Source organism: Selaginella moellendorffii, unplaced genomic scaffold (genome assembly GCF_000143415.4).
Source record: "Selaginella moellendorffii unplaced genomic scaffold, v1.0 SELMOscaffold_2, whole genome shotgun sequence".
NCBI classification, from domain to species: Eukaryota; Viridiplantae; Streptophyta; class Lycopodiopsida; order Selaginellales; family Selaginellaceae; genus Selaginella; species Selaginella moellendorffii.
In genome coordinates this window covers 267890-292969 of record NW_003314263.1, presented here as the reverse complement: position 1 = coordinate 292969, position 25080 = coordinate 267890, and the positions used below count along the sequence as shown (strand labels likewise).

The following is a 25080-nucleotide window of genomic DNA, read 5'->3' as shown; positions in this document are numbered from 1 at the left end:
GGGTTGAGGAATTAGGGTTCCCGGCTTTAAGGGTTTAGGGTTTTCGTAAAAAATTAAGCTTTGCCCAATCAATGCCATCCGCAATCAAAGTATTAGCTTCTGCAAGCCATCCATGCTGCGTTTGTTTACTCGCGAAAACACCATGTACCATCGTTTTTAGTTCATGCTAGCAAAAAAAAGGTAGAATCTCTTCCTCACCACCAATGAAGTTCACGAAGGAATTTGGCACATCACAGTTGCAAAGGTCCTTTACATCCTCCTCACGTTTGCTCAGAATAAGCATCAAGACCTCTCGTGCCAACTTCTCCACCTAGCATTGGAATTCAGAGGTAGCAACTTCTCCATTTTGTAAAGAAAAAAACCTAAGCCTTATCATGGTGTCTACTTTAGACCATCAAACTCCACCTGTACAGCTCGATCGAATCCTTGAAGCTGGAGGAGAGAACTTCTCTGATAAGTCCTGCCGAGTCCCTGTCTTTGGCCATGACAATCGCGAATCCACCCCCACCAGCCCCTACGAGCTTGTAGCCGCAGCTCAGATGGCTGATCTTCTTGAAAATCGAATCGACAAGAACGTTGCTGCAAAAGGGATCGAGTTCCTGGTGGATTTGCCATGCCTCTTGCATTATCTTCCCCACGGAGTCGAGATCCTGCTGGAGAAAACCATCCCGTCCCAGTTTTGCCAGCTTCACGAGGCGTTGGATCGACGACAGCAGTAGCGAGTCTCGCTGTAAGTAACGCTTGACAACTTTCTGGAGAACCTTGTGTGCCAGTCTCACCTGGAAAAAGGAAGAAAAGAAACGAAAGCTTGATGTTTGCTTGTAACCAAAACTGAAGAACACTTACCTGTCCAGTGAAGACAAGGAGCATTCGATGCTCAAGTTCTTCCCGGAAATCCGGAGGCAAAGGTACTGTCTCGATCGAGAATGTGAGTGGTTTCGATGGCAGGCTCGTCGTGAGCTTTAGACCAGGATAGATCCCTCCAACTTGGTCCTGCCAGCCTCCCCCAGTTCCCATAAGTTGCTCCAGCACCAACACCAGCGCTGCGACGCTGTCTTTGCTCGAGTTACCGCCACTCACTTCGAGTAAGCCTCTGATCACCGCAGCTGCTAGAATGCTCGAGGTACCTAGGCCACTGCCCCGGGGAACAGACGCTCGAGTGTTGATCTCCAGACCCCAAGGAGAACTTGTCACGATGTTTTCCGGACTTGTCCAGCCTGTTACCACCAGCGCGGCCTTGACGAGGCGAAAGGGATCGTTCTCATCGAAAGGAGCTCTTAAACTCGTTGGCTCTTCTATCCAGCAGTTGTTACCAGTGTCATCTCGGAGGCACACGCCAGGAATCTTCTTGAGCAGCACTTCTGCTCCAACAGGCGCTGCTCCGTTCAAGTAGACTGCCATGTTTAGCACGCAGCCTTTGCGTTCTATGCTCCAGGGAGGAGTGTCACTCCATCCACCAACGATGTCCAGCCGAACGGGAAGGTTTACAATCGAAGATCTAGATGGTTGAAGACGAAGTAGTTTACTTCCCACACCATCTGTAAAGGACATGTTGAAACAAAAGACCACAGAACGTCAAGGTTATTACCTTGGCAAACTGCTGCTGAAGTTTCTGCTGCGACTGCTTCAAAAGCTTGAACTTCGTGAACGCGTGCTGCATTTTTGTCTCCAAAGCCTCTGCTCAAGTCAGATCGCACTTGAGATCTTCTGCTTGCCGGTACTGAAGCTTCCGCAGGAACCCGAGAAAGAAGCCTTTGAAAAGTTTCGGCTCCCACGGTGGTACCAAACTGCATTTCTCTCGCAAGCAAGCTGAAGTTCCTGTCCATCAAGCCATCTTCAAGGCTTCCTGTCGCAAACTCTGCAGCAAGTTCCGCGTGGAGGTCGCTCATGCCCAAGTGCATTGCCTCAAAATCAGTGAACTCTTGCAGCTCTGCAAAACTGAGACGTTTTGCAGCTAACCAGGCCTTAGAAATACTTGTATCCCTGCAGCTTCCCATCAGCCACATTGCAAACGTAAAGTTTTCGGTCCGTTCTCCTGCCGACTGAACCGAAAATAACTTTGCGTGCCACAAGTCCTGCTGTGTACTGGCATCTGTCCATACATCATTCTTCTCGATCTGCAATCGTCCAAGCACTTGGTCCCATGTTCTCCCACAAAAAGTTCCACCCTGAGTAGCCGAAAGTTTTGGATTGTCCCCAAGGCCGCAGCAAAGCATGACACGGCCAAGACTATCCTTCAGTGGCACCTCCCAGAGGCAGTGTCCGTCCGGCAAGCTTAGCTCCAAAAAATCTTCGGTGTGATGCACACCCGAGACCACGCAGCTGGAACCAACTTTTACTTTGCTCGATAAACTGCTGTTGAACACCAGACTGCTGTCACCCACGGCCGCACCACCATCAACCCGGGAGGCCAGAATAACCGAGGAAGCAGCAAGACGAGTGGCAGAGTCCTGGTTGGTGGACACAAGAGTGAATTGCCTGCGGTGGATCGGGCCCGAGTCATCACTTGCCAGATGCTGCAGGATTTCAGAGGACGTTCCGAAATGGAGGAACTTGAGGTCGTCTGCATCATCAGCACGCACAGTAAATCCATGCTGGTGGTCTCAAAACAGGAAGGCTCGTCACCCACACGCGCAGTAATGATACAAGCGTTGTGCTCCCAGCTCCTGGACCAGAAGCTTTCCCAGTGGACGGTTTCGTAACCAGCTATGACGCGCAGACACCCACGCTCCAGCAATCTCTTCATACAAACTCATCTACAAGACAAAGTCCATCGGCACAAAAAAACCAAAAAGGGAACAATCGAGAGTTACCTCTTGTGCGTTATCTAGCAGCATTCGTAATGGATCCAACTCCGCAAGTGACATCCGAATTAAATCGTCCCAAGCGTCACCGACGACGACAAAGATGCCAGTGTCGAGGAGCGCGGTGGAGTCCGAAGAAACAGCGCCTCTAGCGTACATCTCGTCTCTACTCGGTTTTTGGAGAAGATCTTCCACCGCAAAACAAGTGCTAGTCCCATCATCTTTTTTCTGTGAAAGGATGACCCCGTGATTCACAGCCACCGCAAGCGAGGTAGGCACGGTCACGACAAGAGCACCATCGCGCGGGGTTGTCATTTTGGAAGCATCGAAACAAGGAAGAACATCACCAGTCATGATAAGCAATCCACCTACATGAAGAACAAACGATGGAACTTAGAAACACCACGAGAAGAGCAAAGTTACCTCGATTTGGCAACTGCGCAGCAGCGAGCGACGAGACGGCCAGGATGTGATCGAAGAGCAGTGGCACTGGCTCATCAGCACAGGCATCTTGAGCGAGAATTGGCAATGGCAGGAAAGCTTTCCCGATCGCATTCGCCCACGGCACACGCTTCGAATCACCGCCGGCATGAACCAACAGCACACGCTTCCCAGAAAAACCATCGCCCTGGAGGTAGAAGAACCAAACAAGATGCCAAAATTTCCTCCTACCAATAATTTCCAATCCAAACCTTCGATCGCAGTGCTGCATCGAGCTCCCTGATCGCGCCGAGCGTGGCGCCGCCGGATCCAATGCGCCGCCCCAGCGGATCCGGCACGGCGAGAACGAGCGTGTGCTTGGCAATTCTTCCCCGATCCACTGCGCGCTGCAAATGCAGCTGGTAGAGGCGTGCTTGATCGGGACCAGCGGCCGTGATGAGAATTGCGTCCCAGGTCGGCTGCCGCGCCGGGCATCGCACTCCCAGCCGCATTGTCCGCCATGCTGCCTCGAGAAGCTCTTCCGTATCCATTCCCGGTTCTAGGGTTCTAGCAAGAAAGTACGGCTCGAATATCCGCACCTGTTCAGACAGAATATTCGACAAATATTGCGCGCTACGTCATTTTGCCTCACGGGGAAAAAAATATCTCAGCACATTACACGCGGCCATGGCGGATTAGGGTTCTTGGAGCAGTGCGTGGACCGTCGAGACAAGATGGGAGAGGAGCTTCGATTTCACGGCTGCATTGTCTGATTCGAGGTGAGAGGCGCCGAAATTTCCAGATTGGAGTGGATATTTCGAGGCCGAAGCAGCCGGAGATTTCTTCGCATTCTTCGATCCGGGAGAGATTGCTACAATGGCGAAGAGGCCGAATTGCGATGTGTGTGAGATGCAACGCGCCAGCTTGTATTGCGAGGCGGACGAGGCCTATCTCTGCCATGAATGCGATGCCTCGGTTCACGGGGCCAACACGCTGGCTTCGCGGCACAAGAGGATCAGCTTCAAACAGGAACAGGAAGAAGAAGAGGAAGAAGAGAACTTGGAAGAGAACGATGGCGTCTGCCCGGCTCACAATTTCGCGGACTCGAGCTTCTCGCTGAGTAGACCGTCGACAGTAGATTACCCCCTGGGCGGCGTGAGAATTGGCGATGTCACTTACGCAAGAGTTTCGTCTCACACCGGCAGTGGTGGCGCTTCCTTGATTGCTCCAAGAAGAAAGGAGGACGAGGAGCTACACCAAGTTCCCAGATTCGTTCCCGTGGCCCAGGAGCTCCCCAGCTTGGAACCATTCCGGTTCCACGCTCTTGCAAGCAATGGAAGAGCTTCTCCAGTTCGAAGTACGCGATTCATGAGTCTTCTGGAGGGCGAAGCCACTGATGCTGATGAGAACCACGGAGCTCCCGACGAGGATGGAGCACAAGTAAGTTCTCACACTTTCTTCTTCTCTCTCTCACTCAAAGTTCGATTTTTCCAGGAGAATCAAGAGCTTGGTGTTGTCCCGGACTTGGTTTCTCCACGAACTGTGGAGCCAGCGGCAGCTAAACCGGTGGCAGCACTCCCGAAAGGGGGGCCGAGGCTGGACAAAGAAAGAGAGGCGCGAGTAAACCGGTACCGCGAGAAACGACGCACTCGTATGTTCTCCAAGAAAATCCGGTACGAGGTGCGAAAGATCTACGCCGAGAATCGGCCACGGTTGAAAGTACGTACTTTGGTTTTGTGAGAGCGATGGGCTCGCTCGATCTTCTTTTGCCGCTGATGATGGATTGGATCTTTCTTTGTGCCAGGGCCGGTTTGTAAGACGAACTAACGAGATAGAGTCTCTCCAGTGCTTGTGGTCCGAGGATCAAGTGAGGAACTAGAGAAAAAATCTCCACTTTTTTCTGTCAAGCAAGAGAACGTTTTTACTATATAAGAGAGATATCTTAGTGAAGAACCCTAAAATATTTGCGATGGCGTCGCTCTGGCGGAAGCACCAGCAGCGCCTTCGTCAAGCGGCGTCTCTCCACAGGTACTCGACGAAGAATCCCTCCTTTTCTTGCACTGCATTCGCAATTGTGGTGCTTGCAGCCGCTGCATCGCTGTGGCTCTACCTCCACACGACCGCGGGAGCTCGGATTTCGCAGTTCCAGGCTCGCGATGCCGGGGATCCCACGCTTTCCAATGTGGATCTTGGCGTGGAATCGGGGAATGCGGTGGCAAGAAGGGGCGATCAGGGCTGTGATTACTCGCGTGGAAGATGGGTGTATGATCCACAGCGCCAGGCTCTCTATAACGAGAGCTGCGTGGATATTTTCAAGGGATGGAACTGTGTGCGCAACCAGAGGAGCAATGCTGGCTCTGTTCTTCGGTGGCGGTGGCAGCCCGATCGATGTGATCTAGCTCGGCTCGATCCTGCAAAGCTTCTCGAAAATCTACAAGGAAAAAATATCGGTGAGCATTGTCTCAATGTGTTCCTTGGGTTCTTAAATTTTTTTTTTCTCTCTATTCACAGGGTTTGTTGGAGACTCTCTCAATCGCAACATGTACGCTTCGCTTGTCTGCACACTCAAGCAAGCCGCAAGCAAGGACTTCAAAAAGTGGAGACCAATTGGATCTGACAAAGGCATTACATTCCTTGGGTACAACGTTACTGTTGCCTATCATCGGACCAACTTGTTGGCACGCTATGGAGAGTGAGTATCATCTCCGATCTTAGTCGTTCATAGAGGACTCCTGCTTGAGTGTGTTTTTTTTATGGATCCAGATGGAAAGCTTCGGCTGATGGAGGCCCGCTCGAAGAGCATGGTTACAAACAAGGATATCGAGTTGATGTGGATATTCCACAGAGCACCTGGTCTGAGGCTCCACAGTTTTACGATATCCTCGTTATAAGCACAGGTCACTGGTAACCAATCACCTTCTTCGTTTGCACCGTTGCTACGAATCGTTTCTGTAGGTGGTTTGCTCCTGAAAAGTTCAATCCAGTGACGTCGCCGATGTTATTCTTTGAGAACGGAAAGCCCATCGTCCCACCGAAGTCTCCCCGTGAAGGATTGGATCTCACACTAAAGTACATGGTATATAAATCTCCCTATCATCGTCCTATCTTTAACTTTTTTTTGTTTTTTCTCAGCTGAGCTTTGCGGAACAAAACATGAAACCCGGAGGAATAAAGTTCTTGCGCACGCAATCCCCTCGTCATTTTGACGGGGGTGACTGGTACCAAGGGGGAAAATGTCACCGTTCCGGCCCCTTAAAGCTTGCAGAGGTGGGCTGCGACATTGTTTTCGTTTCAAACCCATTCGTCCCAAACTTCCAGGTCGAAGAAATGTTCTCTCCAGCGAATAAAGGGGTCAACAAAGAAGTGCGGCTCGTGAACGAGCACCTGTTCCGAGCGGCTTCTGCGAGCTCCACTTTCAGGCTGCTCAACATCACGCACTTGAGCGAGTTCAGGGCCGATGGACACCCGTCAACGTCCGCTAAGAAGCAGCACGAAGATTGTATGCACTGGTGCCTACCCGGAGTGACAGATACATGGAACGAAATACTTGGAGCACTCATCTTGGAAGAATCCGTCACAGGAGTCCTTTAGTCTGGTAAGTGGCCGTGAAATTTTTAGTTCTTCTTTTTTCCTTCCGAGTGGCAATATATCTGCGCACTAACGACGAAATATGATGAACTTCTTCGTGGATTCTAGGCCATCGCAGGGACCACACGGTGAAACAACTGTAAAGCCGCGAAGACAGGTTGTATTTTTTTCCAATCGCTGGGACCACTTTGGTTGCGCTTGGACAAGGTGGAACAAAGCAGGGAATGACGACTTCGTGCACGGGATGGCAATCAAAGGTCGGCCGGGTATGGACATGGACGACGGAAGAATTAGAGTGCGGCATTTGGAGAGCTCTCGAGCGACGAACGATGGAAACAAGGGTGGTAGGGACATACAGGCGGGGAATGATGATGAACAGAGCCGCGGCTGGCGAGATGCTCGAGATGGATTGCTTTTGTTGCGTAGCTCTTCGCCATCGTCGATATCTGCTCGTCCCTCCAGTGCCTCTTGCTGCAGCAGCGCAGCTTGTCGACGATCACATCAGGGACAAGTACTGGCAAAACCAGAAAAAAGGAGGAGCTCGATCGCACTACCGGGACAGGGATTCTTCACAGGCAGGCAGAGAAAATGGTTACAGGCTGGGACTACTGGTGACTTGTAGGTGAGAGTTTAGCGACAGGGACGATCTCTCTTCATATCTTCTGGCGAAGTGGAAAAATGCTTCTTGCCAGTCACAGAAGATGGCCATGACCAGCGAAGCGGAGGATCAAAGTATCCGGAGATCACGGAAGTTACTCCAGGAGATCGAGGCAAGGCCGCCGCCACCTCCGCCGCTCGCGCAATCGAAAAGCACAGGCAATCTTCTGGACACGCAGATTGTCATAGTACTCGGCGCGGTACTCTGTGTGCTCATATGCGCGGTGTGGCTCCATTCCGTGGTACGGTGCATGGTACGGCGCAACCGGCGGCAGCCGGTGGCGACCGTCACCGGCGGCGGCGATGACGAGAGCGCCGCCGGGCTGGACGCGAAGACCATCTCCACGCTGCCCGTCGTGCCGGCCCCGGTGGACGGGCATGACCGGCAGGCACCCGTGGGGCCGGTCGCTCTTAGCAGCAATTCCGAGTGTATTGTTTGCTTGCAAGAGTTTGGGCATGGCGAGAGGATGAAGCTCCTCCCAAATTGCGGCCATGGATTTCACGTCGATTGCATTGGCGCGTGGTTGATGTCCCACTCGTCGTGCCCGATCTGCCGCCACAGGGTCTTGGAGCCGCCGTCGCCGTCGCGATCGTCGCGATCGTCGCCATCGCCCGGCGATTCGAGCTCGTCCTTCCTCCTCTCGTCGCCACTTATGCGCCAGTTCCAACACCAGCTCAATTCGCAGCAGCGATCCTTCCGGCGCCAGCAGCAGCAGCAGCAGCCCAATCCGGATCTCGCCCTCCAGCACAATCGATTCTCCCATCAGCTCCGCCAATTCCACCTCCAGCAAGAACCATCGTCTTCCGCGCTGTACGAAACGACCAACGGCCGGAGCCTTGCCACGTAGCGGCCACATCGGACGGTTGTCGTTCAAGGCCATCGGACGGTTTTCGTTTGAGGCCGTCCGCGTTGACGGTCAATTAGGATTAGATGCGAATGCGAAGAAACAATGGCTTGTTTTGTTTGAGGAGGAGAGCAAATGCCGTGCCGCGCTCGTTTTGGAGTTCTTTTCTACCTATCTTAGGGCTAGAAAAATGTAGTCATTCACCCCTGGGCCAATAAAAGATCTGGAAACACGTGTCGTGCAGGAAAGCTCGCGGAAGGGGCAGTGCAGCCTGTGGGGTGGGGCCCGCGTAGCGGGCAGCGGGCAGCCGGGCAGCCGGGCAGGGGCAGCAAAGGCTGCCCGTGCCCGCTGGCGACAAAGGCGGGAAAGATGCGGTCTGCCTTTAGTTACGTGACTGACCATACTCCCTTCTTTGCCAAATCGCCGTTAGCTATGGCGGCCAGAGCTCCAAAGGAAAGAAAAAAAGAAGCCCTATCTCACTCACCCCTGTCTTTCGTATCGCGCAAGGGTTCGCGATGAAAGCGCTCCGGGTAAGGTCTCTTTCTCCTTGTTCTCCTAGATCCAAAACAAGCAAGGGGGTCTTGAGAAATCCTCGAGCTTTCCACCATGGAAAGGACAAGAAGAACAGGGAAATTGGGGTCTCTCCTCTCAGCCGGATCACACACAGATTTTGGGGTCTTCTCCTCGATCATCCGGATTGATCCAGTAGCCGTAAAAAAATAACCAGAGTAAAACATTTGGGGCAGGACTTTTACAGGGATTCGAACCCTGGCACCATCCCAGGCGGGAAGGCCAGACCTTGAATGATATACATGGCTATGACTGAGCGGGCGTTCATGGACCACATGTGCACGCAGCCCTCCTGTCCACGCGTCACGATGCCAGTGGCTGCCATAAAGTCCAAGTCCTCGCGGGGCCCGGGACGCGGCCCAGTGACTGCCTGCCACGTGTCGCAGGCGGCCGGAATATCTACCGAGAAAAGCTGCGTCTTATCTCCTGCCACGCGGCGTGCGCTGGTTGGGCGAGGCGTTGCCCTAGCGGAACCGCGCAGTTTTAATCCGGGAGCCGCCCGGTTGGAAATTTTTTCGTTTTCACCGGCGGTAAAGATGGGGTTTTCATCTTCTTCCCCTTTAGTATGGGTGTCGTTTAGTTTGGTTGGGTTGCCTTTGTTTGCCCTAGCTATGGCGTCTGCGGCGGTAAAGTGTGTGGCGCCCTGAGAGAGAGGAAATTTTCTCGCAGGAAGAGCGAGAGGCGCTCGGATGTGGGGATCTAGGGCCGTCGCAGCAGTCGATTTCCCGGAGGCTCCGCGAGTAGGGTTTGGTTCTGTGAAAAGATGCGGTGTTCTTCATGCAGGCAGTGGCAGCGGCGGTAGCAGCGGCATCGGAAAGAGCCATGGCGCTCCCCTGCGCGAGCTCGCGCGGAGGCCGGAATCGCTGAAATCGTCCGAGGGATGGACGAGCAAGACGAGGAGGGGGCTAAGCTAAAGGCAGTGTAGCGCTTCTATCTTCTTCTTCCCACTTCTTCTCCTTTTTTCTTAGGGTTTCCTCGTTCTTCCATAGCTCTCTCTCTCTCTCTATCTTTCCTCTCTCTTTTTTGCTCTCTATGATCTCTTGGGGCGCTCGTTCTTGGCCAATGTTACAAGGCGCTGCTGCTCAATGCCGACGGATTACGCTCCTCGTAGCAAGCCGATGCATACTAGAGAAGTGAGGTACGAAAGAAATGATAGGTTCCTGGGCAAGAGAGACTGGCAGCGCGTCGCGGTGTTCGAGAGGTCCCCAGCTCTGAGCTCCTCGAATGGCGGATCTTATGATCCTCCCAGCAAGCGGCGTCCATCTGGTACTTTTAGCTTTCTCTCCTCTATTTTTGCCTTAGCGCCGAAACTGATCACCGTGGTTGTTTCCAGGGCGGCATGGATTCTCTGGCGAGAACGGGAGATTCCGGGAGCACAGCAGCAGCCGCGCGTCAGAGAACCAGCCCATGTTTTCCTCGGCGCCGAGTGGTTTCACGGGCTTCGGTCACAAGCCGGAGCGCTATGTTCTTCCCGGTGGGGGGATGACCCACTGCCCCGGCTCGAGCAGCTCGGGAAGGAACGGTCTCAGAGATGGCGGAGGCGAGGACGATTTCTTCCGGGAGAGGGACTGCGAGCGCCTGGTTTCTTCGTCGCCCAGCCCCGCGCAGCCGCTCCATCCTTACAATTCGGTGGTCTACGACGCGCACCCCGGCGACGGCCACAGGGGCTCTCGCTATGGCTGGGATGTTCACAGCAGGGGCGAGCGAGAGCATCACGCGACGACGCGGGAGAGGTTCTCCAGCAGCCCGGATGTGTTGGACAGAAGAAATGGTGGCGGCAGCGGCGGCGTCTCGAGATTTGGGTGGAGCGATGCTCCAGAGCGGGAGCTCGAGGGGCGGCTGGACAGATATGGTGCTTCCCGGGACCCGGATGGGCGGATTCGAGAGCTCCCGACGGAGGAGGTCTTGGATCCGTTCGTTTCGCCGAGGTTCCAGCAGTCGCAGCACCAGCGGGGGGGCTTCTCGGTGCCGGCCTCGCTGCTACAAGAGGAGAGGGTACCTCTGCCACCATCGTCTCCTCCGAAGAAGACTCGCCTCAAGTGGGGGGAAGGTCTTGCGAGATACGAGCAGAAGAACACCAGCAGAGCCAGGTCCCACGAGGAGGAGCCAGCCCCTGCGACGAGTAACGGATGCGCTGAGCAGGAACACGCACGGGGTTTCGAGAGCAAGGGAGACGCGAATGGAAGTAAGTGATATTTCGTTCGTTCGGTGTTCGTTATAAGTGATTTCTTCTCTGCTTTGCAGGTTTGCCTTCTTCGGACAGAGATCTCACGCCGTCGAGAGAGCATACTCCCACTCCTGCGCCCAGCGGCGTCAGTGACAAGGTGGTGTGCGGTACTGACCATCCCATCATTCTAACTTGTGAGACCATGGCGACGGCAGCACCGAGGTCTCCTTCCATACCCCTGACTACACCGAGATCTCCTTCTATACCTTTTGCGAGAGGTAATGAAGAGTGTGCGCTGTCACCGCAACCGAGAGAGGCAGAAGAGACTCACGATCCGCCCGCACAGACCCTCCAGCAGCAGGAGGAAGAGCCTCGGCTGTCCAAAGAAGCGGTGCTACTTCAGGTGGAACAGGTTGAGCTTGAGATAGAGTCCATCGAGAAGGAGCTGGCAAGTCTTGCGGTCCAGACGGATGCGCCACAGCCTGTTCAACCTGATCTAGAAAAGCAACCATGTTCGACAAAAGAGACGGAGACTGCTGTGGAAATACCGGAGGAGAGGAATTCCGACACGGATGTCGTTATGGTGGATGCTGCTCAGCAGCCGGAGGATCAGCCGGAGTCTCAATCGGGTAATTTACCAGGTGAACTTCCTGAAGTTATTACTGACCGATGTTTAGAAGATTTTGGGCACATACTTCCTCAAGGATTTGTGCGTGGGAGGAAGGTTTACAGCAGTCCACAGGAAACAGAAGTTTGGATACGTAACGAAGAGTTACACAGGCTGAATAAAGATCGGATACTGGAGAAGATGCTTAACAAGAAAAATCTTCAGAGATTTAAGGAGCGGTCGCTTGTTCTCAAGTACAGATTGTTGAGGGACAGATATGGGACACGGAAGGGTGATGCTGCTACTGATGGCAGGAATGGTTTTACTCAGCGGCTGCCTCAAAAACTGCGACTTCCAGATGGTAAGATGATTTGTTTTTCCCTCTTTCATTATGCTCAAACGCTTTCCTTCTGCAGATCAACAGTGGTTGCGGGTGGTTTCGGAGCCCGTGCGTCAGTATAGAGAAACAGAACGCATGCCATCGATGATTTTGTGCCAAGGGGAGAGGAGTGCGCAGTATATCGTGCAGTCAAACCGGCGGGTGGAAGATCCCATTGAGTTCGAGCAGGAGAGGAAAAGCATCAACCCCTGGACACCCGAGGAGAAGAAGCTCTTCTTGGATAAGTTTGCTTTGTTCTACAAGAACTTTGCCAAGATCGCGTCGTTCCTGCAGCACAAGACGACGGGTGACTGTGTGGAGTTCTACTACCGGAACCAGAAGACGGAGGAGTTTCAGAAGCTACGTAAGAAGCAGCAGCTGAAGAAGCGTCACTCTCGGGCAAGCTATTTGGCGACGACAACCCCGGCGGCAAGTGGCAGGCTCCGGGATTACAACGCAGCGTCCGCGGTGGCCAAAGTTACGCCAGGGAAGGAGACGAGCTCGGGTAACGTCTCGAGCATTGTGACGGGAGTTTGCAGCCTGAGCAGTGATGCGCCGCTGACACCACTGAGGGGTCCGTGTGAGAGGGCGCTGCTGCGGGAGGAGCACTCCATCAAGCAGAAGGGGGTGCGTAGCTCTCGGAGTAGACGGGAACAGGTTGAGGAGGCGGAGTCGGAATGGACAGATACGGAGAGGGAGCTGTTTCTGGATGCGGTGTTACTCTTCGGGAAGGATTTCAAGAGCATAGCGGTGCACGTTCGCTCAAAGAACGAAGGTCAGTGCAAGACATTTTACAGCAAAGCTCGGAAACGCCTAAAGCTTGACCGGATTGTTGAACAGCATCAGCTGGCTCAAGAGATGAGTGCAACAACGACACAGCAGCTGGCCTCGGTAACTTCCCCAGATGGAGGCAGCTTCCCCTCGAATGCCTCGAACACGGTGCAAGCTAGAAGCTCCACCCCCGCCGCCATCACCCCCGCCGCCACCGCCTCCGCCTCCATCAACTCGGAGATCACGACCGAGCCGACTGCTACTATTGCCACCCCCGGCGTCCAAGCGGGCGAGACGATGTCCAAGACACCGCTGAGCCGGAGCAGCGACGTGAAGCTCTTTGGACAGTCGCTCCTCTCCCATCCACCAACAATGTCACTAACAGCAACAACAGCAGCAAAGCCGGAGCCTTGTGACTCGACTTCTAGGGGCGTTCCGTTTTTGCTCGGCGAGAGCTGGTGCTCGGGCTCAGCTGGTAAGTTGCCACTGCTATTTCATTCCTTGGGGCCGATCGACTAAGAGTGTGAAAGTTACCACAGAAGCCCAGGATAGAGAGTTTGCCGCGAGATGTAGGAGTCTGGCCGCCGTGAGCAGCGGCGGCGGGATCTACAGGCTGGATCAAAACGGGGGCTTCTCAGGTGCCTTGCCTGAGGCGGCCTCGAAGCTGCCGGATGGTGTGGTGGACTGGCAGCAGCTTGCGGCGACGAGAGAGCCCCTGGATCTTTGGAAGGGGGAGGTGATGAAACCATCTTTCGTGGCTGGTTTCTGCCAGTCCTCTCAGCAGCAGCAAAGCCAGCAGCAGCAGCACCAACACCCGAAAGATCAGCAGCAAGAACAACAGCAGCAGCCGCAGCAGCAGTTCTTGATGCAGTTTCCAGCGAATTGGTCTAGCAGCAGCGGCAGTGACCCTCTTCACGCCCGGATTTTGGCCCAGTTTTCGGATCAACAGCAGCTCCACCAGCAGCTCCAGCAGCACCAGCGGCAGTGCCTGTGCAACCGGTGCCACTGTTGCTACTGCTGCTGCTAGACGAGATCTTCTTTAATCGAGCCAGCGAGCGATCCAAGTTGGTTTTACAGGGAAGAACACACGTAGAAGGCAAGCGAAAAAGCTCAAGAGAAGAGTGAGGAAGTTTTTTTTTTGTAAGCTTGGACCGCGAGGCATTCTCCTCCCGTCCACTGTATCAATATATGTTCCATCCTAAAATTCTTTCATTCAATGATTATGCGGCGTATATTCTCCGTGAATTTGGTACGGTCAATGATTATTCTGTGTCTATTCTCTGTTGATACGGAACGCTTGATCTTAGGGTACGAAAATCGCTTTGTTTACCTTTAAAAATTTTAAGTGTGCGGGCCACGAGTCGCCTTATCTATGGCCGGGAATATTTCACCCTGGTGGAATATACCGTTTACTCTTTTGGCGGCTGCGTGGTGTGGAGGTTCACCCTTTCCGCGATTGGTGATTGAGCGCCATAGCCAGAGCTTTGCGGCACTGTTCTTGCGTGGAATCGAGGGGATTCAAGGGCGGCGGCGGCGGATTTTCGAGCTGGGCGGCGGCGCGGGTGGTGGATGAGCCGGCGGGCTCGGCATTCTGAGAATTTTGGGAATTTCGAGGTCTGTGCTTGGATCTGGGAGGGAGTGTGGGAGATTTCGCCGTGCCGAGTGTGGATTGGGGCTTGGCCGCGGCGTGGCCGGGTGTAGGGTATTTTGGCAATGTCCTCGCCGCAAAGCCAGAAATGGATGGCTTTTCTGTCGGATACTTTTCTAGACGAGGAGTCACAGAATTCCAGTGCCCTCTTTTGGGGCTCACAACCTTCTTGCGATCCAGTGGATTGCTGGTAAGTTAACAAGCTTTCTAATTTTTTCCTTTGGGATTGATTGGAAATCTTTCTACTGTTCTTGCAGCGTCGAGAATGACTCCTCCAAAGTGGATTCGGATGAATTCGAGAAGACATGTCCAAAGAAAAGGTGAGCTTTCTTCTTCTCGATTCAATGCGACTTTTCCTTGGTAGATCTTTGATGGTTTACGAGAGATTGTTTCCAGGTCCCGTGAAGAGTCGTGCGGTGCTCCAGGGAACAAAGCTTGCCGGGAGAAAATGCGAAGGGACCGTCTCAATGACAGGTTTGCCAACTTTGTTCTTCCAAGTTCTAAAGCTCTTTCGCGAACTTTGTTTCCTTTTTTTCACAGGTTTGTAGAGCTGAGTGCCGCATTGGAGCCCGGAAGGCCTCCAAAGTCGGACAAGGCAACGATCCTCAGCGACGCGGTGCGTGTCATCACGCAGCTCCGCGCGGAAGCCCAGCAGCTCAAAGAATCAAACGAGCAGCTCCGGGACGGGATCAAAGAACTCAAGGTAAGTTCCAAGCTCTCTCAAGCTTCCCAGCTCTAAAAACTCTCCTCTTCGATCGTCCATCCAGGCCGAGAAGAACGAGCTCAGAGAGGAGAAGATGAGGCTCAAGTCCGAGAAGGACCGACTGGAGCAGCAGCTCAAGACGATGGCGATGCCTCCGAGCTTCATGCCACACCCGGCGGCGGCGCTCCACGCTCACCACGCCGCCGCCGCCGCCGCGGCCTTCCACGCACAGATCCAGGCGGCTTCCACCAAGACTGGCGGAGCATCCGCCGCGGGGCCATTGCCAGGATTCCCCGGCATGGCAATGTGGCAGTGGATGCCGCCGGCGGTGGTGGACACCTCGCAAGATCACGTCCTCAGACCACCAGTCGCGTGAGAAGACTTCCACTCGATCCGCAAGAACACCCGCCATTTGGGAAGAAAAGCTTTCTTTCTCTTCGTCTTTTTGGTCTATTTGTAAAAGAATAAAAGGTGAGTACGGCAAGTATGGTCGTACGTGGTTTATGGATGTATCTGTACGGCAATCCGCACGAGCCGTACGGCCATAGCGGTGCGTTATTTTGACGTGGTTTGTGGCTAAACTTAAACTAAAGTGGGTTAAGCTAAACCCCGGGAGGTAGCGCATTAGGGTTAGGGAGAAAGAGGAAGGAGGAGAATGGCGATGGCGATGGCGCGATGGCGGCAGCGGCTCCTCTCCTCGGCGTGTTCTTCGTCGTCCTCCAGTGCCGCGGCGCCGCAAGCGCTACTCCGCCTCGCGTCGTCGGCATTGAGTCGCCAGTCCTCGTCCAGGGGCTTCGCGGCGGCGCCGGACGACACCACGCCCTTCGTGGTCGATATTCCAGTGCCGTACGCGGGGCACCGGTGCGATCCGCCGGAGCAGCGCGTGGAGACCTCGGCCAAGGAGCTCGTGGATTTCTTCAAGGTGATGTATGTGATGAGAAGGATGGAGATTGCGGCGGACTCGCTCTACAAGGCGAAGTTTATTCGCGGGTTTTGCCATCTCTACGACGGGCAGGAGGCGGTGTGCGTGGGAATGGAGGCGGCGCTCACCAAGGAGGACGCCATCATCACTGCTTACAGGGACCACTGCACGCATATTGGGCGAGGTGGCACGGTGCTGGAGGTGATGGCGGAGCTCATGGGGAGAAAAAGTGGGTGCTCGCTCGGGAAAGGTGGATCGATGCATATGTACAACAAGGAGGGGAATTTCTATGGAGGGAACGGGATTGTTGGAGCACAGACCGCGCTGGGAGCTGGGCTAGCTTTCGCGCAAAAGTATAACAAGCAGAACGCGGTGTCGCTGGCTTTGTATGGGGATGGAGCTGCCAACCAGGGACAACTCTTTGAGGCCATGAACATATCAGCGCTGTGGGACTTGCCGGTGATCTTCGTCTGCGAGAACAATCACTGTGAGTTTTTCCTTTTGCTCTTTGTTATGAGCTGACTTGTGCGAGTTCTTCCTCGTTTTGATTGTGTGGAATTTTTGTCGTGTAGATGGAATGGGGACGGCCGAGTGGCGCTCAGCAAAATCTCCAGAATACTACAAACGTGGAGATTATGTCCCGGGTCTTAAGGTACAAGTTGTGCTCCAAAACTACAATGATCGTCTCCTTCTTTTTCTTTCAACTGTTACTTTGGTGGTTGTCTCTTAGATTGATGGAATGGACGTTTTAGCAGTCAAGCAGGGCGTCCGATTCGCAAAGGAGCACGCTTTGACAAAAGGCCCCATCGTAAGCTTATCTAGTTTTTATATCTTTTGGCTTTACTCCTCACGGGGGATGGGAACGTTACAGGTGTTGGAAATGGATACTTATCGTTATCATGGGCACTCCATGTCTGATCCCGGGAGTACATATCGGACAAGGGAAGAGATTTCCGGCGTGAGACAGGTAACTTGGAGTCATTATCGTTTGCACACTGCACTTTTAAAACAATAATTTGCTGCCACTGCCAGGAGCGAGACCCGATTGAAAGAGTAAGAAAGCTTCTTTTGGCGAAAGAGATCGTGACTGTAGCCGATTTGAAGGTGAGTGCGCTGTGTGCGCTATTGGCAGAGATTTCTCTCAACTTGGTCTTTACAGAACTTGGAGAAGCAAGCCAAGGCAGAAGTGGACGAGGCCGTTAATCAAGCCAAGGTAGGACTTTCTCTTCTCAAGTCGAGTGAAACCCTTGGATTCTAAAAATCTTTCGGGCACGATTTTTGCAGGAGGGCGGTCAGCCCGAAACTCACGAGCTGTTTACGCACGTTCACGTCAAGGGACTGAAGCAATTGGTAAGACGAAGATTTGTAGCTTTCTTCACAGTTGATTGCTGCGAATTTTCTTCTTGTTTGCAGGCGTATGGCCCTGACCGCAAGGAAGTTATAGTTCCACTTCCATGATCGAAGAAAACGGATAGATCGATTGTTTTTCCGGAGCTAGAAATAAGTGCTACAAAGACACTCTTGAAGTTTTGTAAGATACATATTGGACAAAATAAGAATTCGTTTGATTGATTCGAGCAAACTTTTCAAAGCTATGGTTACAAGTTTTACTACTATTTACACCATTTTCACGTTGATAGAGACTTGGTCGATGATTTTCTAAAGTCCTTGAAGTTGTTAAAACCGAGCCTGTGGAGCCAAGACCTGGCCGTCTCGGTGGAGATTTTTCTATGGCTAGTCATGCCCATGAGGGAGTCAGCTGCTAGATCTCCAGCCTGCGAGAGAGAGAGAGAGAGAGAGAGAGAGAGAGAGAAAAGAAAAAGAGATGAGGTTTTAGAAGTGTGTAACTCTTCTCACCTGGACGTCAAGGAGGAGATCGTTGTTACAAAAGTCGCGAAACATCTTGATGATGGAGTCCTTGCGAGGAGGCTCGCCTTTCTTTGGACAGTTTTGCTCTATCCATGCCCGAGCTTTGCTTTGCAAGTGCTCCGGTTGTAGCAGCCACTCGACTTTGACGTGCTTTCCCTGCGTGAATCAATGAAAAGGAGGATTTTTTACAAATGACAAATGAAAAAGAAACAATCTCTACAAACCTGCTGTGACTCCGAGAATGTACCGTCGGCTCGCCTCTCCCAGTCCTCCACCCATTTCCTCGCAGTTTTTCCAGACACGCCGACGGATTCACCAGCCTTTGCGTATGCCTCGGTTACCTGTCAAACTAAAGACGCTATTAGCTCTTCTCGACAAACAAAACAAAGGCCACAGAGCAGTGTCCAAAGAGCAAACGAAAATCCGAAGGACTAAAGAACCGATCGAGAGAACTTTACCTTACACAGAGAATCCGAGGAGGACTGCGCCATGTACTTGTAAAACTCGGCCACGCAAAAGAGCTTTCGCGACTTAAGCGGGAGCTTCAAGACGAGCTGGAAAGAAGAGTCCCTCTCCTTGACGTAGTGTGACTTTGGCTTCCCGGGGCCCTTTTGCCTCCCCCTCTTCTTCGTCACGGCCTTGGAAGAATTCTCCTCGTTTGGAGGCATGGTCTGGAGAGAGAGCACAGTGGACGGAGTTCTAACCGGCGGCTGTGGAGGAGGCGGCGGCGGCTGTGGAGGCGGCGTAGATTCCTGGCCCATCAGGATCATGGGATGGAAACTCTGGCCATTCTCCGCGGCCATCATCATCAAAGAAAAGCCTTGCATCGAGGCGTGCTGGTCCATGAGAATATTGTCGTGTCCCACGCCATCGTCCAATCCTTCTGATTGATCCCTATCGCCGAGGAGCGCTACCTCGTTCGCCCAGCTCAATGCCGCAGCTGCCGCCGCAGCGTCCACGCGCTGGCAATCAAGATCCATTTCCCTGCTGTGTAGAACAGTATGCATATCTTCACCCCTGCCCAATTCCGGCCTGTGCCGCAGCTAGCGATCGCTAGGAACTGCCTAGATTACCTGCATTACTCCAACTGCGCTTTCGATCCGGCTCCACGGGCGGCGCCTCTTCTTCCTGGACGGCATTCGGGGAGATGAAGAACCCTAATTTTGCCCAACGGACTCGAACGGTCAGGATCAATTTGTATGATCAACGGCGTCATGAATATTCGCACACAATTACGTTTAAATTCCAAATTAGTATTAAAATTCAAATTAAAAGTTACAATTATTATAATTATTACATAAAAATTAATTTTCTTCATTTAAATAAATAGTTGCAACTCCCAAAGCCTGAAAAGTAATCAATTTTTGAACAAGAATAATTACAGAAATAAAAATAAATCCTACTCGGATCAGTGGAAGAGATCAATGCAGTGTTGTCAAAGTAGCAATTATAATCATAGCGAGCTTTCATTTGGAAATAAAGGTTATATGCCCACGATGCATGCGAATAGATGCTATTAGGATAAGAGCAAGGACCATCAAACTGAATCGCAGAACAATCAACTTGAGAGCACGCATAATCTAAACCCCGCTGTAGCATATCAGGTGGAATAGTAGGATTAGCTATGCAATACACTTTGCCATCAACAATACGACCAGAAGGTGTTATAGCAGTAGCATCAACCATTGAAGTTGGAAACACAAAAACAGAGCAAATCACAAACACTATAGGAAAAGCAAGATAATTCATCTTCATCATCTCATCAGTCAGTTACAAAGCCTTAGAGTTTTGTTCCACATTTATTTATGAGTTACTAGCTTCAGAACCTCTAATTACTTTAGCAGCCCAATAAAAATGTATGGTTTCGCTCTTTTTTTTTATGGTTTTTCTCAAAACTGGAACATTCTATGGACAGAAAGTGATCGTATAGTCACCACCATTGGAACAAGTAAACGTGCTGCTTGGGTCATCGTAAGCGTAGCTATACGCGAGCGGGCAAATGTCCTTGAAAATTTTCGAGTAGGACGAGGGTTTGCAGGTCTGGGGAGTGGAGTAGTCCCCCGTGCAACAAAAAGGTGGCGTGCCAAACGCCAGGCACGCACTCTTGCAGCCCACGACTCCGGAATAATCGTGAACTTGGAGCTCGGACGGGCACCACGGAATCACGTCCCTCAGGCAACCCGTGAAGGGGCAGCCGGACTTACTGGGAGTGATCCGGATGGGCAGATTATAGCCATCAACCAGAGAGACGTCGTAGAAGTCCAAGCCGGTGTTGGGGGCGCCACCAAGTTTAAACTCGGCAATGCTGTAGGGGGGAGCTCCTCCTATGCCTTGGCAATAGAGCTGCTTGTTACAATCCCCAGTGCTGCATCCGCTGCCTACAGGAACCACAAATCAAAGATCAAAGAATTAAATATCTTGAGGACAGACCTTGAAAGTCGCAACCCCTGCGGCCCCAGAACCGGCCACCCCAGTCCGATGTTGGAGTTCCCAAGTCTATAAAAGTGTAAGGTTCTAGCTGCGTGCCACCATTTCCAAGAGCCGGGCTATCGCCGTTGTTGAGCCATCCAGGCCAGACCGTGAACGGGCATCCATTGTATAGACGAAAGTTTATCCCAAAAGATCCTGCGGCTTTCAGCATTTAGAAAGTTCCAAGTTGTAGGAGCTGGAAGCTTACTTGAGGCATTCAAAAGAACAGTGCAAATCCAGGTCGCTAGCACCAGACGACTTTGAGCCATCTAAACGGGAAGCTACAAGTACTGCTTAAGCGATCCTGGGGTTGTCCGGCCTTTTATGCCAAGAAACGTTTGCAATCACAATTGAGAATGACTCAAGAATCATCTACCAGATTTTCAGTCAAGTGACTATAGCATGATATTCCCTTGCATCAGCAATAAGTCATCACTGGGAGCTTAGTAATGAAATAAGGGTGCCACCATGGCATTCCACGTACGCACCAAATATGTGCTTAGATTCTAAAAGTAGAGCCGGTCATCTTGGCAAGCATCGTGTTCCACACAAGATCTCTTTGAGACATTCATTTGTAAGTCTCATCCAAATGAACGATTAACCCATGGGTTGGCCAGCAAAGATTTTGCCATGCACGAGTTGACTACTGTTGCTGACCCATCGGCCAGTTGTGTTCATGATATAGCATATTCTTTTGATTCTCACAGCTGTCCATTCTGGAGTGTACATTTACATTGTTGCCACATTTGCTATACATTTGGAGGCAAGAGTAAATTGGAGTGTAATTTCTTGGCATGAGATAGAGTGTTGCATGTCTTGATAGCAAAGATAAGTTGTTCAAGCATAGCTCATCTTAGAACCCTGGAATATGTTAGTTTAAGAACAAAAACATATTCTAAACCATACTAAACTTGTTGTTAAAAATTTTGTTAGAATTTCTGAAACTCCACTCTAAAAATGTCCTTTTTAAGGAATAATATTTGATTTAAGTGTTTTTATTTCAAGTTATGAAAACTGTGGTGTTGAAGTGGACGTTTCAGTGACTATAGCACATTTTTAAATATTATTGATCCAGAGGTTGGAGTATTTGGTTTACTCTATAGCATAGAAATTATTTTTCCAAAATCTCCATCAAAAGTATTAACATAATTTCAAGTAGGCTTATTTATAAGTGGGTATAAGAATATACCATTAGCAAAGAGTTTACAATAATTTCACAATCTGATTGTAATTTTGTATTACTATTATTACCTTTTGGAGTACAAAAATGCATAGTAAAAGATTTAATTGTAACTGAAGAATACAAGAAGATAGTTATTTTGTTTAATATGGAGTTTTTGATATAGATAATTACTGGTCAAATGGAATTCAGAATGCCCCAACCCACAGGGGGTATTCCCTAGGCATCAAACAGAACTGGAACAGACAAGGGGAATCTGATTGTTTAATTAAAACAAAGCATTGCGATGGTCCTTGCGGATGTTGACGCAATGTGATTTCTACTCAGTGCTCTTAATGTCAAAGTGGAGAAATTCAACCAAGCGCGGGTAAACAGCGGGAGTAATTATGACTCTCTTAAGGTAGCCAAATGCCTCGTCATCTAATTAGTGACATGCATGAATGGATTAATGAGATTCCCACTATTGACATATCTAATTTGAACACTTTAGTGCAAATGGCACCAAGGACATGGTGAATAAGATGGGGACACCCAGTTTTAGTTGTATGGACCCTTAGTCGAAAGGGCTGGATTAGGCACATTGCCAAGTGTGGGGGATGCCCTTAGGGTTATGGTCAACAACTTAAAGGTTTGGAAGATCTAATACTTATTAGCAAACTTGTTAAAGTGTCAAGGTTATATCACTAAATGATTTTATGGCTAAATAAGGATAAACTCCTTGTGAGGTTAAGGAATAAAATTCTCAATTCAAAGTGTTGATTTGAACTATTGGTAATGGTCAATGTGACCAAGTGGGAAGGGCACATAAACGAAATGAACTACAACAATGTAATGGTATTGTGAGTTTAAAAAAATAATCTCTAAGGAAGGACATGTGGGTGGGTCATAAAGTTGGGCCATAGATAAAGCCCACAATAGGAAATATTGAAGAGACTTATTAAAGATGAATATGTTTTAGACTTGGCAAAGTAAAGCTTTTGTTATAGAACCAAAAAGATACCTCAAAAATGGAGGTAGTGATACTATGTTGTATGATGCAACAAAGGATAGAAGCAAAAAACTAATGGCCAAGAATAAATTATAGAAATCATTAAAAGAAATCCAAATGATAAGTTAGGCAAAGAATACCCACATGGTGGGTGTTAACAAATTGTGGGAAAGAAAATATGTTTTTAAGGATGGATTTCTATATACTTCAATTTGGTGAATATAAAAAATTTTAAAAGAGATGGAGCAAATGATAGGGCCATGAATAACCTTAGCATACATTATGGATAAGTGGAATTTAATGTCTGGAGTGACACTAAATAAAAGAGAAGATGATGGTGCCTTTAAGTAAAGAACTTTCTAGGATGGGAAAATAGAGTTTGCATAATATGTGCAATGCAAGGTGTTAGAAACACCCAAGAAAATGACTTTGAAAAGTCAAAATTAAAAGTTCTAAAATATGATGGTTATGTTGATGGAAGCTAAAACTACTCAGAAATGAATAGTTAGATTGAGATAGAGAAAGTGTTTTTAAAAGGTTTAACAAAAACTAAACCAAATATAGGGAGAGAACCACCATAAGTTGTTTAATGAGTTTTTATGTTAGAGAGACTATACTCCTTAGAGGATGGGCAAGGCATGGTAAGCCTTCAATATTGAACCATTAATGAATATTAACTAGGTGCCAAAGATGAAAAATGGTAATTCATGATAAAGTTACTTTATAAAATAGTTTATCATTTGATGAAGATATCAAACTTTGTCTATAGGTGGTGGAGTTGTAAGACACAAATCCCTAAGCCCCAAAGTGGAGCTAAAAGAGTGCCACGTGATAGTGGCCGAAGCAGAAGCCAAATGAGTGTAACATGTTTGGACTAAAAGTTCTGACTTGGATAGTTAAGAGTGGGAGTGGAACTCCCAATGAAATACTCAAAAAACAAGTATAAAGCAAGCAATAAGTGAGTCTCTAAGAAAAGGGGCATAAGAGGACCAACACATGACACATAAAAGTGTCGAAATGGAGTCTGAGATGAACCCAAAACAAAGTTCGAGATGGAGTCCGAGATGGAGTCCGAGATAGAGTCCAAGATGAACCCGAGATGGAGTCCGAGGAGTCCAAGATGCATCTGAGAAAGAGTTCAAGATGGAGTCTGAGGTGGAGTTCAAGATGGACCCGAGATGGAGTATGAGGTTGAGTCTGAGATGGACATGAGATGGAGTCTGAGGTCAAGACCGAGACCAAGGTTGAAACCGAGACTAAAACCGAGACCGAGACCGAGTCCAAGTCTGAATTTGAGTCTAAGTCCAAGTCCAAGTTTGAGTCTGAGGGTAAAAGCCCAAAGCGTTCACCTCTCAAACCCTGAGGGGTTTGGTGAGCTCTAAAAGTATAGCAGGGGGAGGATTCTAGTGGAGCCAATTTAGCCAGGAAAGGCTAGTGTGACTATGGAAGGCTATACTCATGTGTTAAATGATGATATATCCATTAAGTAGTACAAGGCTAAAGTGAATATGGACAAACAAGCAAGGTAACTTGGTGAAGTGTTCAAGAGCCGGTTTTAGCTCCCCTAGGAGATCGAATGGTTAATGCTCCTAATCCAAGTGTGGTGTAAGCTCCTGAGTTTGGACTTCCCGGGAGGTCACCCAGCCCAGTACTATTCAAACCCAAGGATGCTTAACTCCAAATATCCCAAGACCCTTAACCGTTTGGAAAAGGGGGTGCACTCTTGTTCATGGGCCCTTTCCCTCTATATTTGAACCCCATGGATCGTCTCTCAAGTCGTTCTCTTTGGTTGCTTACATGTGGGTGGCACTACTTACTTCAATAGCTAGTGTGACTCATCAAAATCTCGCTCTAGCCACATGGCTAAATCACCCAAAGGTGGAAGGTGGGAAGAGTACCTATGAAACTTGCATAAGGCCACGGTGTTTCAAAATATCATTCTAAATTCCTGAACTATGGAAAGAAAGAGGAATAATCCTTTTGTGTAGTGACTAAGGATATAATCATATGGTGAAGAAGTCCTAAAGGTCAATGGGACTTAGTGGTCAGGCCTTGACTCAATAGCAATGTTTGTGGACACGGCTGTGGATGGGGACTTGGTGGGAACTAAAGAAGGGACATTGGGGAATGGTGTTTCCCATGTCTTCAAGTAAGGATGCTAAGGTGTGGTCATGGGATGACCACTCATGGACAAATAACCCAATCTTTGAGAGATGGGATTATGATGCAAATAGTTTTAGACCACTGAAATGATAAAGGTGAATGGGTATAGCTTTAGTGTAATAGAATGATATGTCAGTGATATTTTTGGGTGTCAACCATGGGATTGAATATATAAAGCACATGGACCAAGTGCAAAGGATAAGTAGTATAGATGCCATTCATGGGATTAACATGTCCCAAGTCAAGAATAAAATTTATGGAGGTGGTGAGCAAAACCCCTCCAAGTGGTCAAAGATGTGGTGATGTGACTAAGTGAAGAAAAAATATCTC

The 25080-nt window shown here is 50.1% G+C and overlaps 10 protein-coding genes across 14 annotated transcripts; 7 read left to right on the top strand and 3 right to left on the bottom strand.

Annotated features, from left to right (window-relative positions):
- Positions 1-214: 214 nt before the first annotated feature.
- Positions 215-3775, bottom strand: LOC112340646 (bifunctional fucokinase/fucose pyrophosphorylase-like). Its single transcript, XM_024659484.1, has 7 exons — positions 3497-3775; positions 3228-3432; positions 2814-3172; positions 2630-2756; positions 1589-2563; positions 847-1538; positions 215-779 (listed from the first exon to the last, which is right to left on the bottom strand). Exons 1-7 carry the CDS (start codon positions 3773-3775, stop codon positions 387-389), a joined length of 3030 nt encoding a protein of 1009 aa, XP_024515252.1. The 3' UTR covers positions 215-386.
- Positions 3776-3904: 129 nt separating this feature from the next.
- On the top strand, positions 3905-5174 carry LOC9661767 (zinc finger protein CONSTANS). Its single transcript, XM_002962722.2, has 3 exons — positions 3905-4664; positions 4719-4943; positions 5029-5174. Exons 1-3 carry the CDS (start codon positions 4101-4103, stop codon positions 5101-5103), a joined length of 864 nt encoding a protein of 287 aa, XP_002962768.1. The 5' UTR covers positions 3905-4100; the 3' UTR covers positions 5104-5174.
- Positions 5175-5176: 2 nt separating this feature from the next.
- LOC9661766 (protein trichome birefringence-like 13) lies at positions 5177-7035 on the top strand. Of its 2 annotated transcripts, XM_002962721.2 has the most exons (7): positions 5177-5674; positions 5736-5916; positions 5988-6128; positions 6180-6300; positions 6357-6491; positions 6543-6819; positions 6921-7035. In XM_002962721.2, exons 1-6 carry the CDS (start codon positions 5194-5196, stop codon positions 6813-6815), a joined length of 1332 nt encoding a protein of 443 aa, XP_002962767.2. In that variant the 5' UTR covers positions 5177-5193; the 3' UTR covers positions 6816-6819; positions 6921-7035. The 2 variants fall into 2 exon arrangements, with proteins under 2 accessions (XP_002962767.2, XP_024515264.1); XM_024659496.1 differs by having other exon boundaries at positions 6357-6819.
- LOC112340705 lies at positions 7013-7953 on the top strand. The gene has a single exon (XM_024659550.1). The coding sequence runs from the start codon at positions 7037-7039 to the stop codon at positions 7436-7438; it is 402 nt and encodes a 133-aa protein (XP_024515318.1). The 5' UTR covers positions 7013-7036; the 3' UTR covers positions 7439-7953.
- On the top strand, positions 7500-8546 carry LOC9661765 (RING-H2 finger protein ATL73). Its single transcript, XM_024659532.1, has one exon. It carries the CDS (start codon positions 7514-7516, stop codon positions 8315-8317), a length of 804 nt encoding a protein of 267 aa, XP_024515300.1. The 5' UTR covers positions 7500-7513; the 3' UTR covers positions 8318-8546.
- Positions 8547-8766: 220 nt separating this feature from the next.
- Positions 8767-14020, top strand: LOC112340639. Of its 4 annotated transcripts, none has more exons than XR_002990205.1 (6): positions 8767-10150; positions 10218-11069; positions 11129-12019; positions 12075-12812; positions 12878-13283; positions 13348-13729. XR_002990205.1 is itself a non-coding variant. In XM_024659475.1 (5 exons), exons 1-5 carry the CDS (start codon positions 9970-9972, stop codon positions 13833-13835), a joined length of 3618 nt encoding a protein of 1205 aa, XP_024515243.1. In that variant the 5' UTR covers positions 8767-9969; the 3' UTR covers positions 13836-14020. The 4 variants fall into 4 exon arrangements, 2 of the variants coding, with proteins under 2 accessions (XP_024515243.1, XP_024515239.1); XR_002990206.1 differs by having other exon boundaries at positions 13351-13539; XM_024659475.1 differs by having other exon boundaries at positions 12075-13283; positions 13351-14020.
- A 190-nt stretch (positions 14021-14210) lies between these two features.
- Positions 14211-15667, top strand: LOC9661763 (transcription factor ILR3). The gene is made up of 5 exons (XM_002962718.2): positions 14211-14646; positions 14714-14776; positions 14853-14930; positions 14997-15159; positions 15224-15667. The coding sequence occupies exons 1-5, from the start codon at positions 14522-14524 to the stop codon at positions 15533-15535; spliced, it is 741 nt and encodes a 246-aa protein (XP_002962764.1). The 5' UTR covers positions 14211-14521; the 3' UTR covers positions 15536-15667.
- A 106-nt stretch (positions 15668-15773) lies between these two features.
- LOC9647137 (pyruvate dehydrogenase E1 component subunit alpha-1, mitochondrial) lies at positions 15774-17653 on the top strand. The gene is made up of 8 exons (XM_002962717.2): positions 15774-16568; positions 16654-16733; positions 16812-16889; positions 16953-17048; positions 17114-17185; positions 17241-17294; positions 17366-17431; positions 17495-17653. Exons 1-8 carry the CDS (start codon positions 15815-15817, stop codon positions 17537-17539), a joined length of 1245 nt encoding a protein of 414 aa, XP_002962763.2. The 5' UTR covers positions 15774-15814; the 3' UTR covers positions 17540-17653.
- On the bottom strand, positions 17628-19110 carry LOC9647136. The gene is made up of 4 exons (XM_002962286.2): positions 18409-19110; positions 18175-18291; positions 17939-18106; positions 17628-17856 (listed from the first exon to the last, which is right to left on the bottom strand). The coding sequence occupies exons 1-4, from the start codon at positions 18955-18957 to the stop codon at positions 17710-17712; spliced, it is 981 nt and encodes a 326-aa protein (XP_002962332.1). The 5' UTR covers positions 18958-19110; the 3' UTR covers positions 17628-17709.
- A 745-nt stretch (positions 19111-19855) lies between these two features.
- On the bottom strand, positions 19856-20591 carry LOC9661762 (thaumatin-like protein 1). The gene is made up of 2 exons (XM_024688954.1): positions 20381-20591; positions 19856-20328 (listed from the first exon to the last, which is right to left on the bottom strand). The coding sequence occupies exons 1-2, from the start codon at positions 20589-20591 to the stop codon at positions 19856-19858; spliced, it is 684 nt and encodes a 227-aa protein (XP_024544722.1).
- Between the last annotated feature and the right edge of the window lie 4489 nt (positions 20592-25080).

Coding starts and splice junctions, on each gene's coding strand:
- LOC9661765 (XM_024659532.1), top strand. CDS start 7,514: ATGGCCATGACCAGCGAAGCGGAGGATCAAAGTATCCGGAGATCACGG.
- LOC9661763 (XM_002962718.2), top strand. CDS start 14,522: ATGTCCTCGCCGCAAAGCCAGAAATGGATGGCTTTTCTGTCGGATACT. Junction 14,647..14,713: donor TGCGATCCAGTGGATTGCTG/GTAAGTTAACAA, acceptor CTGTTCTTGCAG/CGTCGAGAATGACTCCTCCA. Junction 15,160..15,223: donor ACGGGATCAAAGAACTCAAG/GTAAGTTCCAAG, acceptor TCGTCCATCCAG/GCCGAGAAGAACGAGCTCAG.
- LOC112340639 (XM_024659471.1), top strand. CDS start 9,970: ATGCCGACGGATTACGCTCCTCGTAGCAAGCCGATGCATACTAGAGAA. Junction 12,020..12,074: donor AAAACTGCGACTTCCAGATG/GTAAGATGATTT, acceptor TTCCTTCTGCAG/ATCAACAGTGGTTGCGGGTG. Junction 13,284..13,347: donor CTGGTGCTCGGGCTCAGCTG/GTAAGTTGCCAC, acceptor AAGTTACCACAG/AAGCCCAGGATAGAGAGTTT.
- LOC9647136 (XM_002962286.2), bottom strand. CDS start 18,957: ATGCATACTGTTCTACACAGCAGGGAAATGGATCTTGATTGCCAGCGC. Junction 18,292..18,408: donor CCTCGGATTCTCTGTGTAAG/GTAAAGTTCTCT, acceptor TTAGTTTGACAG/GTAACCGAGGCATACGCAAA. Junction 18,107..18,174: donor CATTCTCGGAGTCACAGCAG/GTTTGTAGAGAT, acceptor TGATTCACGCAG/GGAAAGCACGTCAAAGTCGA.
- LOC112340646 (XM_024659484.1), bottom strand. CDS start 3,775: ATGGATACGGAAGAGCTTCTCGAGGCAGCATGGCGGACAATGCGGCTG. Junction 3,173..3,227: donor TGCGCAGTTGCCAAATCGAG/GTAACTTTGCTC, acceptor TTCTTCATGTAG/GTGGATTGCTTATCATGACT. Junction 2,564..2,629: donor CTTGTATCATTACTGCGCGT/GTGGGTGACGAG, acceptor CTGATGATGCAG/ACGACCTCAAGTTCCTCCAT.
- LOC9661767 (XM_002962722.2), top strand. CDS start 4,101: ATGGCGAAGAGGCCGAATTGCGATGTGTGTGAGATGCAACGCGCCAGC. Junction 4,665..4,718: donor CCGACGAGGATGGAGCACAA/GTAAGTTCTCAC, acceptor CGATTTTTCCAG/GAGAATCAAGAGCTTGGTGT. Junction 4,944..5,028: donor AGAATCGGCCACGGTTGAAA/GTACGTACTTTG, acceptor TCTTTGTGCCAG/GGCCGGTTTGTAAGACGAAC.
- LOC112340705 (XM_024659550.1), top strand. CDS start 7,037: ATGACGACTTCGTGCACGGGATGGCAATCAAAGGTCGGCCGGGTATGG.
- LOC9661762 (XM_024688954.1), bottom strand. CDS start 20,591: ATGCTGAAAGCCGCAGGATCTTTTGGGATAAACTTTCGTCTATACAAT. Junction 20,329..20,380: donor CAGGGGTTGCGACTTTCAAG/GTCTGTCCTCAA, acceptor TGGTTCCTGTAG/GCAGCGGATGCAGCACTGGG.
- LOC9647137 (XM_002962717.2), top strand. CDS start 15,815: ATGGCGATGGCGATGGCGCGATGGCGGCAGCGGCTCCTCTCCTCGGCG. Junction 16,890..16,952: donor CTTTGACAAAAGGCCCCATC/GTAAGCTTATCT, acceptor GGAACGTTACAG/GTGTTGGAAATGGATACTTA. Junction 17,049..17,113: donor AGATTTCCGGCGTGAGACAG/GTAACTTGGAGT, acceptor TGCCACTGCCAG/GAGCGAGACCCGATTGAAAG.
- LOC9661766 (XM_024659496.1), top strand. CDS start 5,194: ATGGCGTCGCTCTGGCGGAAGCACCAGCAGCGCCTTCGTCAAGCGGCG. Junction 6,129..6,179: donor GTTATAAGCACAGGTCACTG/GTAACCAATCAC, acceptor TCGTTTCTGTAG/GTGGTTTGCTCCTGAAAAGT. Junction 6,301..6,356: donor ATCTCACACTAAAGTACATG/GTATATAAATCT, acceptor GTTTTTTCTCAG/CTGAGCTTTGCGGAACAAAA.